At 47.9% G+C, this 12,823-nt stretch overlaps 1 protein-coding gene across 1 annotated transcript in view; it reads right to left on the reverse strand.

The window, feature by feature from the left end:
- Positions 1 to 3,562, reverse strand: part of UBE2R2 (ubiquitin conjugating enzyme E2 R2) — a 54,998-nt gene extending 51,436 nt beyond the window's left edge. Inside the window, exon 1 of the mRNA XM_041422049.1 lies at positions 3,234 to 3,562. Within this exon, the coding sequence (XP_041277983.1) occupies positions 3,234 to 3,410 (177 nt within the window). The 5' untranslated portion in view covers positions 3,411 to 3,562. The remainder of the gene's footprint in view (positions 1 to 3,233) is intronic.
- Between the last annotated feature and the right edge of the window lie 9,261 nt (positions 3,563 to 12,823).

The following is a 12,823-nucleotide window of genomic DNA, read 5'->3' on the forward strand; positions in this document are numbered from 1 at the left end:
TTTTTTCCCTTGCCAGCAAAGAAGAGAGGTAACCAATCCAGGGAATAGCTCAACTCCTTCCTTGAGGACAGTAGTCAGGAACTTTAAGTGTTGCTCAAAACATTACAAAGCTATTCAGCAGGACTGAATAATGTAATAATTCTTTATTGATGGGGCTGTGTGACTGGGATATCCATCTTGTCACTAGGTTAACATTAAGTGAAGTGCATTAACAAAGGTTAATGTAACTTGCACTTCAGATGTCCACCTTCAGCTGATCACGTGAATGGGGTGGAGGGCTGCTGCACGCTCCCTTGCTGACACAAGCTGCTCTTCATGTAGCTGTTGCTCCTGGAGGCTGATCTGGATGGTAGTCCTGAACCCTGGAGCACTGCTGCAGATCTGGGCATGCCATATTAGCTGATAAAATATGCTCAGACATTGTACTTGAATTTTTAACAACTCCCTGACTTTATTATAGCCAGCATGTTGACAACCTACCATTTAAACAAACATTCAAGGGGACTTGTTCTCTGCTTCAATTTATCAGATGTTAGAGCTACAGGACTTGAAGCTGAAACCAGCATCTGTTGAAACACCTTTAGACAGTAGCTTCTGTCAAGGAGGTGCAGAGAGTGCACTTCCCTCATTTCAGTTTATTCTGCTAGTTCAACAACCCAGACAGAAAGGTAGTATCTCTCCAAGAATAAACAAGGTGCCAAAAGTTGATGTGACCACCTCTAAGAGCTCCCAAAACACAAATCAAGCAATAGTATTCCCTAATCAACCATCCCTAACACTTTCTTTATTAAAGTGACCTTAACCACAAGTTTTCCTTGAAGTATTTGTACTCTAGTTTAAGTAGAAGCCTAAGTACTTCGTCTCAAGTTCCTGCTGTTAAACTACACTTCAAGTGGAACACAATTCCCAAACTCACTACCACAAAGTTGAAAAAAGTTACATCCTGTAATTGCATCTTTCCAATCCCACTTTCCTAACCTTACTAAACTGAAAACACAAAACAAGATGAAGCTAAATATTTCATCAAGTTAAGAAATACAGAAAATGAAAGGCAAGCAAGGTGAGCACTAGTTTAGAGCAGCACATACAATTAATATATTGGAGGAGTCACCCATCAAAGAAAGTTATCCAAATGATTCCATAAGCAGAGCCTAACACATGTGAAGACCTAAGACAAAGAGAGCCAAGAATATCACTTCTCACAGGACTCCTCCTTCCTTTTTCAGTGTCTCAAAAGTCTAGATGCATAACCAAAGACCAGACACTACAAAAATCCACCATGCAGGGCTCCTCATGAAGGAGAGATGAGACAGAATCAACACACGAGAGATTTCAGCCACAGCACTTGAAGGGAGTCCCACTGCTGGGGAGAGGTGGAAGCATCATGAGACCTCATCTTCCCACGCTCAAAACAACTATCACAGGGTTGGTCAAAAGACTTTAGAAGAAAGGCACAGCAGTTCAAGGACATCAAATACTCAAAAACCCAATCACAGTACTGAGGTAAGGCAACTGGGAGCCTTGCCTAAATCTACACTTGTTAACACACATCCCAAACTACTTCTCAGGCAACTTCAGCTTCTTTCCAGGAACAACTGCAAATATGCAGTCCAGAGACCTCCCCAACCAAACAAAACTATTTCGATCAGTCATGATTTCTTTGACTAAAAATGGATGAGTAATGTAAGTGCAGGAAGAGGTCACCAGACCATTTGGATGTAAAGATGACACTGTGAGCAACTAAAGACTCGAGCGACTTCCTGAATAAGTAATAATGGAGGTGAGTCTAAGAATACACCTATCACACCTACATGAGTAAGCCAGCCAACTCACTACAAAAGGCAAGTCTTATGCCAAAGCCTTCCTTTACTTCCAAACAATGAGGCCAAACTGAACATGACTCAAATCTATTATTCCCCAAGCTACAGGTTATTTTGGTTTTGTGGAACAAAGCTCTTAAACCTTGACCTGTGGAGGCCAAGAGGCACTGAAGGTGCACGTTAGTCAAGCAAAGACATCATCTAAATTTTTTTTTTCAGTTTGAGAGAAGCCAAAGGGCATGAAATGGGAGATGCAGGAGCCACAACTAAAACAGTTAACTGCTGGGAGAAGCAAGCTCATGGGGACAATATTTTGCCAGAGATCAAGCAGATACCAAGAACAGAGGAGTGTGCCTATGGAACACATCTTCTGCAGGCATGAAGGTTTTCCAATTGCCTGTTTTAAGAAAAACGTGCAACTCCTCCTTCTCCAGTTGTTTTGATAACTTAAGGACACTCCCTTCAGTTCTCTTCTGGGATGGCTGTGCCAGATTTCTTATTTGCTGTATTCACAAGAGTGGAAATAGTAACCACAAAAGTTTTTTTGTATTAACAGGAAGGCTGAGAAAGGAATTGAATCTATCTTCACCCATTATATGTTGCTGCAGCTCTTTGAAGGCTTAAAGGCTTCTTAAAGCATGGAGAGGAAGAACACAGGAGTAGAAAAAAATTGTGTCAAACAGCCCTGAAGCCCATGGAGTCCTGAGGGAAACACTGCCTTTACCCTGAATTACTCATCAATGACTGAAGTTATCAAGGGATGGCTTGGAAGTCCCTTACTTTGAAATAAATATCACAGAGTCATAAAATGTTTGGGTTGGAAGGGAGCTTGAAGATGATCTAGTTCCAACCCCACTGCCATGGGCAGGGACACACTCCACTAGACCAGGTTGCTCCAAGCCCCATCCAGCCTGGCCCTGAGCATTTCCAGGGATGGGGCATCCACAGCTTCTGTGGGCAATCTGTGCCAGGGCCTCACCACCCTCACAATGAACAATTTCGCCCTAATAGCTAAGCTAAACCTACTCTCTTTGAGTTTGAACCCATTCCCCCTTGTTGTGTCCCTAAATGCTCTTGTAAATAGTCTTGCCCCATCTTTCCTCTAAGTCAGGACCTAAAAGGATATGAAATACGCGACTAGCTGATCCCCACAGGTCCCTTCCAACCGTAACAATTCTGTGAAATACACACAGAGCAGAGCCCAGGGGGCATCCAGGGGCGGAAGGGGAGAACACTCACCCGCGCCGAGGCTCGCACGGGAGGCTCTCCGGGGCTCGGAGAGCAGACCAGCAGCGCAGCGGCGGCCGTGGCGCGGCTCCCCCTCTGCCCAGGCCGTGCCCGTGCCCCCTCCCGCAGGCCCGGCCCCGGCCCAGCCCCACACCGCGGCCCGCGGCGCGGGGGAAAGGCCCGTACCTTGAAGTACCCGCCCTCGTAGAGCGTGTTGGGGGGCCCGAAGATCGCCACCTCCCAGTTGTAGAGGTCGGACTCGTCGACCAGGGTGATGCGGAAGCCCTCGACCGGCTCCTCCTGCAGCGACTTCAGCTCCAGCATCAGCGCCTTCTGCGAGCTGCTCATCTGCTGCTGGGCCATGGCGCGGCGCGGCCCCCGCCGCGGCCGCCTCCTCGCTCCCGGTGCCGCTCCCGGTGGTCCCGGTGCCGGTGGTGCCGGTGCCGCCCCCGCCCCTCCCCGCGCTGACGGCCCCGCCGCCGCCACTTCCTTTTGTGACGGCGCCGCTCGCGCTGACCTCAGCGCTGCCGCGCGCCACGCCCCCCGCCGCGTGCCTTTAAAGGGGCCGCGCTCGCCGGCGCCTTGGCCGTCCTGGGGGGAGAAGTCAGGTGGTGAGGTGGGGGCGGGAACGGGACGCAGGTTTGTGGTGTAGCGGGGAGGGGGTGGGTCACAAAATCACAACATCAAGTCGTTTGGAAAAAATCTCTGACAGTATCGAGTCCAGCCTATGACCCAACACCACCACTGAGTGCCACATCCAGTCTTTCCTTGCACAACTCCAGAGACAATGGCCCTATCACCCCTCTGGGCAGCCGATTCCAATGCATAATGATGCTTTCTGTGAAGAAATTCTTCCTAACTTCCAACATAAGCCTTCCCTGGCACATCTTGAGACATTAAGCCATTAGCGAGTGTCCAAAGGAGGGCCTCAAGGACGATGAAGGTTCTGGAGGGTGGCTCTTCCGTGTGGGGAGCAGCCGAGGGCACTTGGCCTGTTCGGCCTGGAGAAGAGGAGACTGAGGGGAGACCTCACTGCAGTTCCTCATGAGACACAAAGGACAGGCAGGCACTGATCTCCTGTGTGACAGGACCCAGCAGGATGGCATCAAGCTGTGTCAGGGGAGGTTTAGTTTGGATATCGGGAAAAACTTTTTCACCAGAGAGTAGTTGGGCAGTGGAACAGGCTCCCCAAGGACACAGTTCAAGAAGCTTTTGGCCAATATTCTCAGGCACAAGGTATGATTCTTGGGGTGCCCTGTGTATGGCCAGGAGTTGGACTCCATGATCCTGGTGGTTCCCTGCCAATTCAGCTTATTCTGTGATTCTGTGATTCTGTATCTGCTCCTCCTGTCACTGGATGCCTGAGAAAAGAGACTGACCCCCAGCTGCACCCTCCTGTTAGGGAGCTGCAGACAGTGATAAAGACCCCTTGGGTTTCCTCTTCTCCAGGCAAAACACCCTCAGCTCTCTCAGCTGTTCCTCGCAGGAGATGGATTCCAGACCTTTCAGCAGTTCCATTGCTCTTCTCTGAAATTGCTCCAGCACCTCAATCTCCTTTCTGGACTGGGGGGCCCAGAACTGGACACAGCACTTGAGGTGCCTCACCAGTGCCAAGTACAGGGCAAGGATTATTTCCCTAATCCTGCTGTTTTATTATTATTGATCCAAGCCAGGATACATTGACTTTCTTGTCCACCTGGGCAAACTGCTGTTGTCTCATGTTCAGCTCCTATCAAGCAGTCCTGGGCAGCTTTCCAGCCATTCTACCCCAAACCTGGAGCTGCAGGAGTTGTTGTGACCCAGGGACCCTGGCACCTGGCTTTGCTGAACCTCACACAATTGGTCTATCCATCCAGCTTGTCTAGATAGTCACAGGTGATGAGTGGGTACAACAGAGCATGGTTCGCCCACTGGTCACAAAACAGATGGTTTTGTACAGAGCATGGTTTTTGAGGAGTGAACTTGCATGACTCAGGGCCCCATAAGAATCCTGCAGTGGCTCCCAAGCTGCAGTAGGACACAAACAGGCAGCTGCCATCCCTCACCCCAACATGTTGTTCTCACATTCTCCACAGATGTATGATGTAGTCATACCAGAACATACTATTTCCAGTCTTCCTGCCATTCCCTGGCTTGGCTAAGGGTGAAAAATGCTTGCAGAAGTGTAGAGACCTATCAACCAGTAAACATGAGCCAGCACCTGTTCCTTAGTCAGTATTTAATGAATAACATAAATAATATTCATTAAAAAATAAAGAAAGAAAAATAGCAGTAATTGTTCAGGAGGATGAGCCATTTCTGCTTGGCATTTCTTTCATCCTTCTGTGCATGGCAGGGCTCAGGCCACCTCACAGAGGCACCTGCTCCTTGGACAGACAGGTTGGATGATGTGTCCTCCATCATCCCTATATCATTACACTGTTTTAACCTTCATCTTTGCCCCCATCAGCTCGCAGGCTTTCCCATCCCAATGACAACCTTGTAGACATGGGTGACCACTAGATCAATCTCCTGCATTTTCCAAAGCCGTGGACTTTCTGAAAGGCACAGGACTGGCAGCCAGGGCCCTGTTGTTGGTGGGAGATCATGCAGCTGGGGCAGCCTGCACAGCAGGGGGACCTTGAAGCCTCTCCCTCACTCTTGGCAGCCTTGGCTCTGGCTCCTTCTCCAGACCTTGGCCCAGGGAGGAGAGCAGGAAGCAGATGGTTTTCCCCAAGCTCCACCTGCTCCCAGGACAAATTTGCTGTTTCTCAGTGAAAAGCAAGGCACCCTTTCCCTTGTCCCTGAGACTGCTCTGCTTGCTTTTCTCCTGCCTCTTGAGCTTCCCCAGAGTTGCCCCTGTTACCTGCTCCAGAGGTGCCCCAGCTCTGTCAGTGGTACCTGGACCAGGGCTTGTGATTGCCTCCAAGTTATAAAATACTCCAGCCCTTGCAAAATGCCATCTCACCCTGGACAATGTCCCTGTGGGGACTGGCATAAATTTTGTCATGAAGCTGGGATGAGCTCTTGCTCAGTGCTACCAGGATAATACGGAGGAATATCCCTCATCCATCTGGAGCTTGACTGACTGCTGAAATAAAGTGTGTGCTCCCCTACAGGGACAGGTCAGTCACTAGAACAGGTCAGTGGCCGTGGCTCACTCTTCACCACCTTGGACTGAGCTCAGATTCACTGAGAGCTGCTTAATTCAGCTCTCACTTCCTCAGCAGGAGGCTGGAGGGCTGGATCATGAAATACTGTTTGTCAGAGAAACTCCTTGGAGGCTGGGCAGTACCATGCTCTGTGTGTTTTCTGGTGGAAGTCTGATCCCATGTTCTTCTTATTTATGTCAGTGGACTAGAACAGAAAATAATTCATTTCTGTTGGAAGGGACTACAACAATCATCCAGTTCAACTGCCTGACCAATTCAGGGCTGACCAAAAGTTCAAGAATGTTGTTCAGGGCATTGTCCAAATGTCCCTTAAACACTGACAGGCTGAGTATATTAGCCACCTTAATAGGATGCCTATTCTCTCCACTCACTCTGCAAAGAAATGCTTCCTGATTCTAAACCTCTCCTGGCACATCTTTGAACCATTCCCACATGTCCTATCACTGGATATCAGGAAGAGCTGAGTACTTCCCTTCCTCAGGAATCTGTAGAGAGTATTACCTTGAATCCCCTTTCTCCAAACTAAACAAGCCCAAAATCCTCAGCTGCTCCTCAAAAGACATTTATCCAGCCTTTCACCACCTTTGTTGCACTCCTCAGGACATATTAATGGATCTTCACATGCTTCTTAAATTGTCTTTAGTTGGTGGACATAACACATGCTGTGACTTCTGTGCTGATGCCAACAAGCAAAGACCTGCTCTTATAATAGGGAATTCCAGCTTGCTGGTAAAACATGGATTTGCTCATGCTTAGAGAAAAATGTACAGGAGCCAAGCTCTTTTGGTACTGTACTGCCCCCAAAACATCTTTTCTTGCAGCCAGCCTCCAGCACAGGCATTGTCTGAACCTGCCTCATGCTGGAAGAGATGGAAGAAGCAAACTTTGGAGTTATTCAGGATTTATCTCTGCCTGATGCCTGTCTTGAATGTTAATGTATGATGTAATCATGCAAGGCAAAAAGTAAAGCAAGCCCTGGTGTATTCAAGAGAGCAGACTGCAAATTTTGCACCAGGTCTGCTTTTAGAAAAGGTACTGGTCTTTTTCCCTCTGATTTTTTTCCCTTTCCTGGAAAAACATTCAGCACTCAAAGAAAATAGGAACTGTTGAAGTAACAGAGCATTGTGAGCCTGTGCTGCCTGGCAGCCCCCTCCAAGGCTCCTGCTTGCATTTCTGCCTGTGTTTTCAGGGAGGCTCAGCTGTTTTGCCTGGTGTCCTGTTCCCCTGAACCCAGGCTGCCCTGAGGCTAGCATAACTTTTTTGATTTTTCATATGGCATTTCTTCCCTCCAATCACCTCTGATATATCATAATGAAAGGATGAAGCCTTCTCCTCCTCCTCCTCCAGCTGCTCTCCCGTGGATGGTCACAGCTCACCTGCAAGCAGGGCTTTACATGGGGTGTGCTCTGCCACAAACAGTATTGTTCCTTCTTATATTTTCTTTTATTTTCACCTGAATGAATCAGTTTGTTCTTTGGGCTCACAGAACAAGAAATAGAGTCTGATGTGAGAACATGGGTCTCCAGGAAGGACAAGTTTCACTGGGAGAGGAGGAGGACACACATACTATTAATTCAGTCCCCAGCAGCAGAACTTGTCACTGTCAAGGTGCCACCAGTGTAATAGGTTGAATCTGACTTGAAAACTTCTAAGTCCTTTGCCTTGTTATTATCAGCCAGTTTTAATATCTCTCTTCCTCATTTATTTCTTTCTTCCTGTGAGCTGTGTTCACAAAGGATGACAAACTGAGAGTTAACTCCTCTGCTTAGCAACAGCAGAAGCATTTGAAAATGCAAACCTGTCTTGGTGTCACATTAGGGGGTTACTGCTCCATGAGCTGTCAGAGAGAGAGGACAAGAGGTGGGAAGATGTGGGAGTGCCTGTGTGACTCCATTCTCAGGACAGATTTCTGTCATGTGATACTTTTCACTGCTTTATCTAATTTCTTTCCTGAGTGGCTCAAATGATGAGATACCTGCTCCTTCTGCAGGAGAACTGGATTCATCAATACCATCAACACCTTTTCCTCTCCTCCTGTCTCTTCCCTACTCCTGTGCTTTGGTGAAACATCAGCAGGGATCCTGGGGACTCTGGGCTGGACTTTAACACCTTCTTACCCCCAGCAAGTCACGTGGTGAAGTGATGAAGAAGATCAGGGAGGCGGTAGGAGTTCTGGTTAGCCTACAGCTACCCCACCAGGAGCCCTTTGTAACTCAAAGAACAAGCCTCTATTCCTTGGGTTGTACTGAAACAGAGCAGGACACCTGGAGGTCCACTTCATCACTGTCCTGCCCCAGAGCTGGTCCTAAACAGCTTGAGATATATTTGTCCAACCAGTTCCTTTATATTTGTCCTTCAAACTGCCCAAAGTGGAAATTCATGTGCCCCTAGGTCAATGTGGTTCAGCTCTGGACTCAGCTCCTCTACCTCTTACAGACCTCATAGGTCCCCCCACCGCCCAAATTTTACCCAGTTTTTTCTTGCCAAGACCACTGTAGGGGTATGGAAGACAGAAAGAGTGGCCAAGATTATTTCCTCTGTCTCCTTCCTGGAGTACCATTGCCCTGACTGAGTGCAAATCTCCAGCTGAGGCCACAGAGGTATTGGCAGCCCATCATTCCCACAGCAGCAGCACACATTGCCAGTGGGACAAGGGGAAATAGAACCTGGGGTTTGCAGGCTGGTTTTATTGCCTTGGAGGGGCAGTAACAGAGGAATCTGGGGTTACTTCTTTTATTTACACTGGATACCTCAGTCCCAGACCAGACGACAGACAAGCACCATCATGATGGATCTCAGCCCTGACACAAATACCCTGATGCCAAAGAAAGATTTCCCCATAAAACTCCCTGAGCATTTAGTGAGGAAAATCAAAATGTGATTATTTGGTCTGCTACCCAAGTGAACAATGTATTATTAGTGCATGGGGTGAGCTTCATCACAAAAAAAAAAACAAAAAAAACCAAAAAAAACCAAAACAAAACAAAAAAACCAAAAAAACCCAAAAGAACAGTTGCACAAGTGCCCTCACCTTCACATTGATGTCTAGATAGGTTCCTCTGTCTGGGGAGCAGAGCGTCAGAGTACTCAAGGGAAGTAATTGTCAATCCTTGGGAATAAAAGCCTGTCCACAATTCTCCTTCTGGCTCTCTTTCACCTAAAAATGGGGCAAGCTCATCCTCACGCAGAACTCATCGCAGGGATGAAAAGATGCTTTTGAGCATCAGTCAGCAGCATCTGGGTTAACAGGAGCCTCCTACATCAAAGTAGCCACCAGCAGGGTAATGCAAAGTTTGGAAGATTCAGAGCAAAGGAGAAGAAAAGTGAAGAGAAAAACAGATCTTTAGTGGAGTTTTTTCTTTTTCCCTATTTTGATTTGTCCTTTTTTTCTGCTTGTTTTAATTTGAATAAAGTTGGCTTTACTATTTTTTTTTCTTTTTCTTTTTTTTTTCCTTTTGACTCCAGTTTGCTCTTCTAAAATGGATGAAGTCCATCACAAGGGCTTGATAAAAGAATGCTGTCACAATGCCTGCTGCTCCCATTCAGCTGATGAATAAATTATAAGTGCGTTACAATACTATTTCAGCTGTGATTCCAATGCCTAAGGAGTGTGACGACTGTGACCTTAGTGGTTTGAATTTCCAAGAGTTTGTGTACCTGGCTGTTCAGGTCACCTTACACCTTCCATTCTGGGCTCAGTGTGCAGAATATCTGAGCCTTTTCAAGCTGCCAGACACAGGGACAGTCCTCCAGCTGCCCACAGGGGTCATGGTATGTGCTGTGGTCTTCAGTGATTCATGATCTCACAGAATCATAGAAAATGCTGAGTTGGAAGGGACCCATCAGGATTCTGTTGAAACCTGAAGTGACTGTTACCTCCACCTAAGCAGCAATCTGTGGAACATAATTCTTTATTGATGGGGCTGTGACTGGGATATCCATATTGTTCAGTCCCAGGAATAGTTTCTGTGTTGGGAGCTGGAATTCTAGGTTCTTCTTGCTGCACAAGACATCCCTATCTCCAGCATTCTGGTGTGGCTGAGGTGGCGTGGATGCCAGCACCACTGGGATAAAGTAGCATGGGGTGTGCTCTGGGAGAGACATCAGCCTAAGCCAACATCCCCAGTGTTTTGCCTTCACCTCACCCACAGGATCAGCTCTGTGGGAATGTCCATCCCTTGAGAGTAGGCGACCATCAAGGAGGAACTAACAGCCATCCCCCCCATTCCTGGGGATGAACCATCTCTGTTAGGCAGGCATTGGCTGCTTGGTGGATTCACCAGACACTACTTTTACCCTCAGAGTAGGCAGCTCTTTGTATTTCTGCAGAAGCCATGGTGGGGACAGATAGCATTTTGCAGAAGGTGAGCGAGGGGGAGGAGGAAGCTCTCTGGTCCTACACCATTTCTGGCTTGGGGGCACCAGCATCATGTACTGTGCTGAATGGTACAGTATCACCTGCTCTCAGTTAAGCTTTCAATGCTCTCACATGCTGCCATACCAAAATAAAATAGGGCAGGAGATCTTTCTTCTTTTTCTAATGCCTTTATTTTAAAAATCAGCTCAGGTAGGGAGAACCAACAGGTCAAGCCCACGCCACCACTGCCCCCAGGAGTGGCACAGAGGAGGAGGACGATGCAGCTCTGTCTGCTGGTATGCAGGCAGAGCTGGGGCTTCTGTCCTCAGGAGAGCACCAGAAGATTCCAGCTTTTCAGTCTGACATTCGAGGTCCCCTTTCTAGTCGACCTCCTCTGAGGTTAGGGTGAGAGGTAAAAAGGATCTTAGCAGACACGGGATTAAGTTCTGCACCTTTAGACATCACTTAGATCTCTTAATTCCGTGTTGGCACGTTGTTTTAGGGGTTTTTCTTGCAAGATTTGGTGAGGGGTTTTCCTCATTTGCATACCAGCTCTGACATCACCTCCCCCCCACTACCTGCAGCCTCAGGTGTCAATCCTCTGGGAAGCAGCTGATTTCTAACCATTAACAGGTAACTGAAGAAAAACTATTAACAACAGGTGATTACAACATGAAGTTATTAACAACAGCAATTGGTTTAACTTGCTAACTCTACAACTTTAAAAAATGGACAACTTTTCTACTCATAACAATACCTTGGGTGGTTTCTGTGGGCTGGTCTCCAGCAGCAATGCACTCACCTTCTGCCAGTAGCTAAAATGCAGGCCGAGCAAGGCATAGATGAAGATTCACAGCTCATATCCTACCTGAGGCCTTGAAAACTGACCACAGGAAGACTTTCCATTAGGAAACAGGGAGGGCCAAGTGAGTTTAATTGCATCTTGTTTGCTGAAGCTGAATTTGGCCTTTTCGTGCCTCTTCCCACATTAAATATGAACAGATCCAGGGGAAGAAAAACAAACTGCAGAATCAGCACCAAGCCCAAGGCATGGCCAGCAGGCTTGGGTGGCTGAATAGCAGAGAGAATCTCTTGGGTGAAAAGGTCCTGGGAGGGTTAGGGGCAGGAAATCCTCCCTTAGCATCTCCACCTCCAATTTCCAAACAAAGAGATGCTCCTGTGAAAAACTGCTTGTAGGGCTTGTGTGCCACATGCAAGGTCTCACTCTGCTGTGTCCACTGGTAGGCTGTGAGCTCTGGAAACTGCTTTGTGGTGGGGGTGAAGCAGAATAGGGCAGGGGAACACCCTTGCACCAATCCTGAAAACTGCTCTGGGCACTCGTGTGTAGAAAGGAAGAGGCTGAACTTTCCAGCAGAAGTCTGTATCACCAGGAGGGTAATTGATGCAAATTTCCCAGACAGGTGAACAAGTCTGGAGAAGCCTTCCCGCCTGTCCTGAGCATGCTGAGAGATGCTGTCATCTCCACCCCAGGGCTTGCTGTCCATGGAAATTTGGAAAGAACTTCTATGGGGTCTTAAAAAAACAAATAGAAAACCACTGAGTTCACAAAGCTGAAATCCTCCAGCACTGTCCATGTTGGAGAGCAGTGCTCACACACCCTCTTGGAGGAGGAAGGGATAGGAGCCTGCAGGGACTCTTCAGGGGTTTGATTATCTTCCTTTTGGCTCCACCAGCTTCTCTGCATTCTTGTCCCCTCCAACCACCCCTTGCTGGTTACCCCATTTCCATCAGCACCCTGCTGCAGACCTTGGGGCAACCACAGTTATATTTCTGCCTTGCTTTTGTGACTGAGGCTGGAGGACTCAGACCTGCAAAAGGGTCCCTGGGGCACATGGACAGAGTAGAGCATGGCTGTGCCCTGCAGGTGTTGTCCCTCAATGCTTTGTTGTGCCAGCATCTCAATCCCCATCTACAGCTGCCTGTAGGGCCAGGTATATCTCCAGACTTGTTTACCTGCTGTGAGATTTCCATTAATTAACCTCATTCTTCTCCATCCTGCAGGGAACCTGTTGGCTGCACCAACCTGAAGCTCTCAATCCACGGCAGCTTTGGCACATCCCATTTCCTTGTCCCATCTAGCAGATCTCAGATCTTCTGCCTGGCCTCTAGGATGGGTTCTTCCCCTCTTCTAACCTTCAGCTGACAATTCAAGGGCAGAAAGAGTGCAAAAAGAGCCAACAGTCATGTTTGTGTCTGGATGTACATCAGGGACAGTCCATTCTGCAGAATTCCCATTTTAAAGATGG

Source organism: Onychostruthus taczanowskii, unplaced genomic scaffold, assembly GCF_017590055.1.
Source record: "Onychostruthus taczanowskii isolate IOZ18803 unplaced genomic scaffold, ASM1759005v1 scaffold70, whole genome shotgun sequence".
NCBI classification, from domain to species: Eukaryota; Metazoa; Chordata; class Aves; order Passeriformes; family Passeridae; genus Onychostruthus; species Onychostruthus taczanowskii.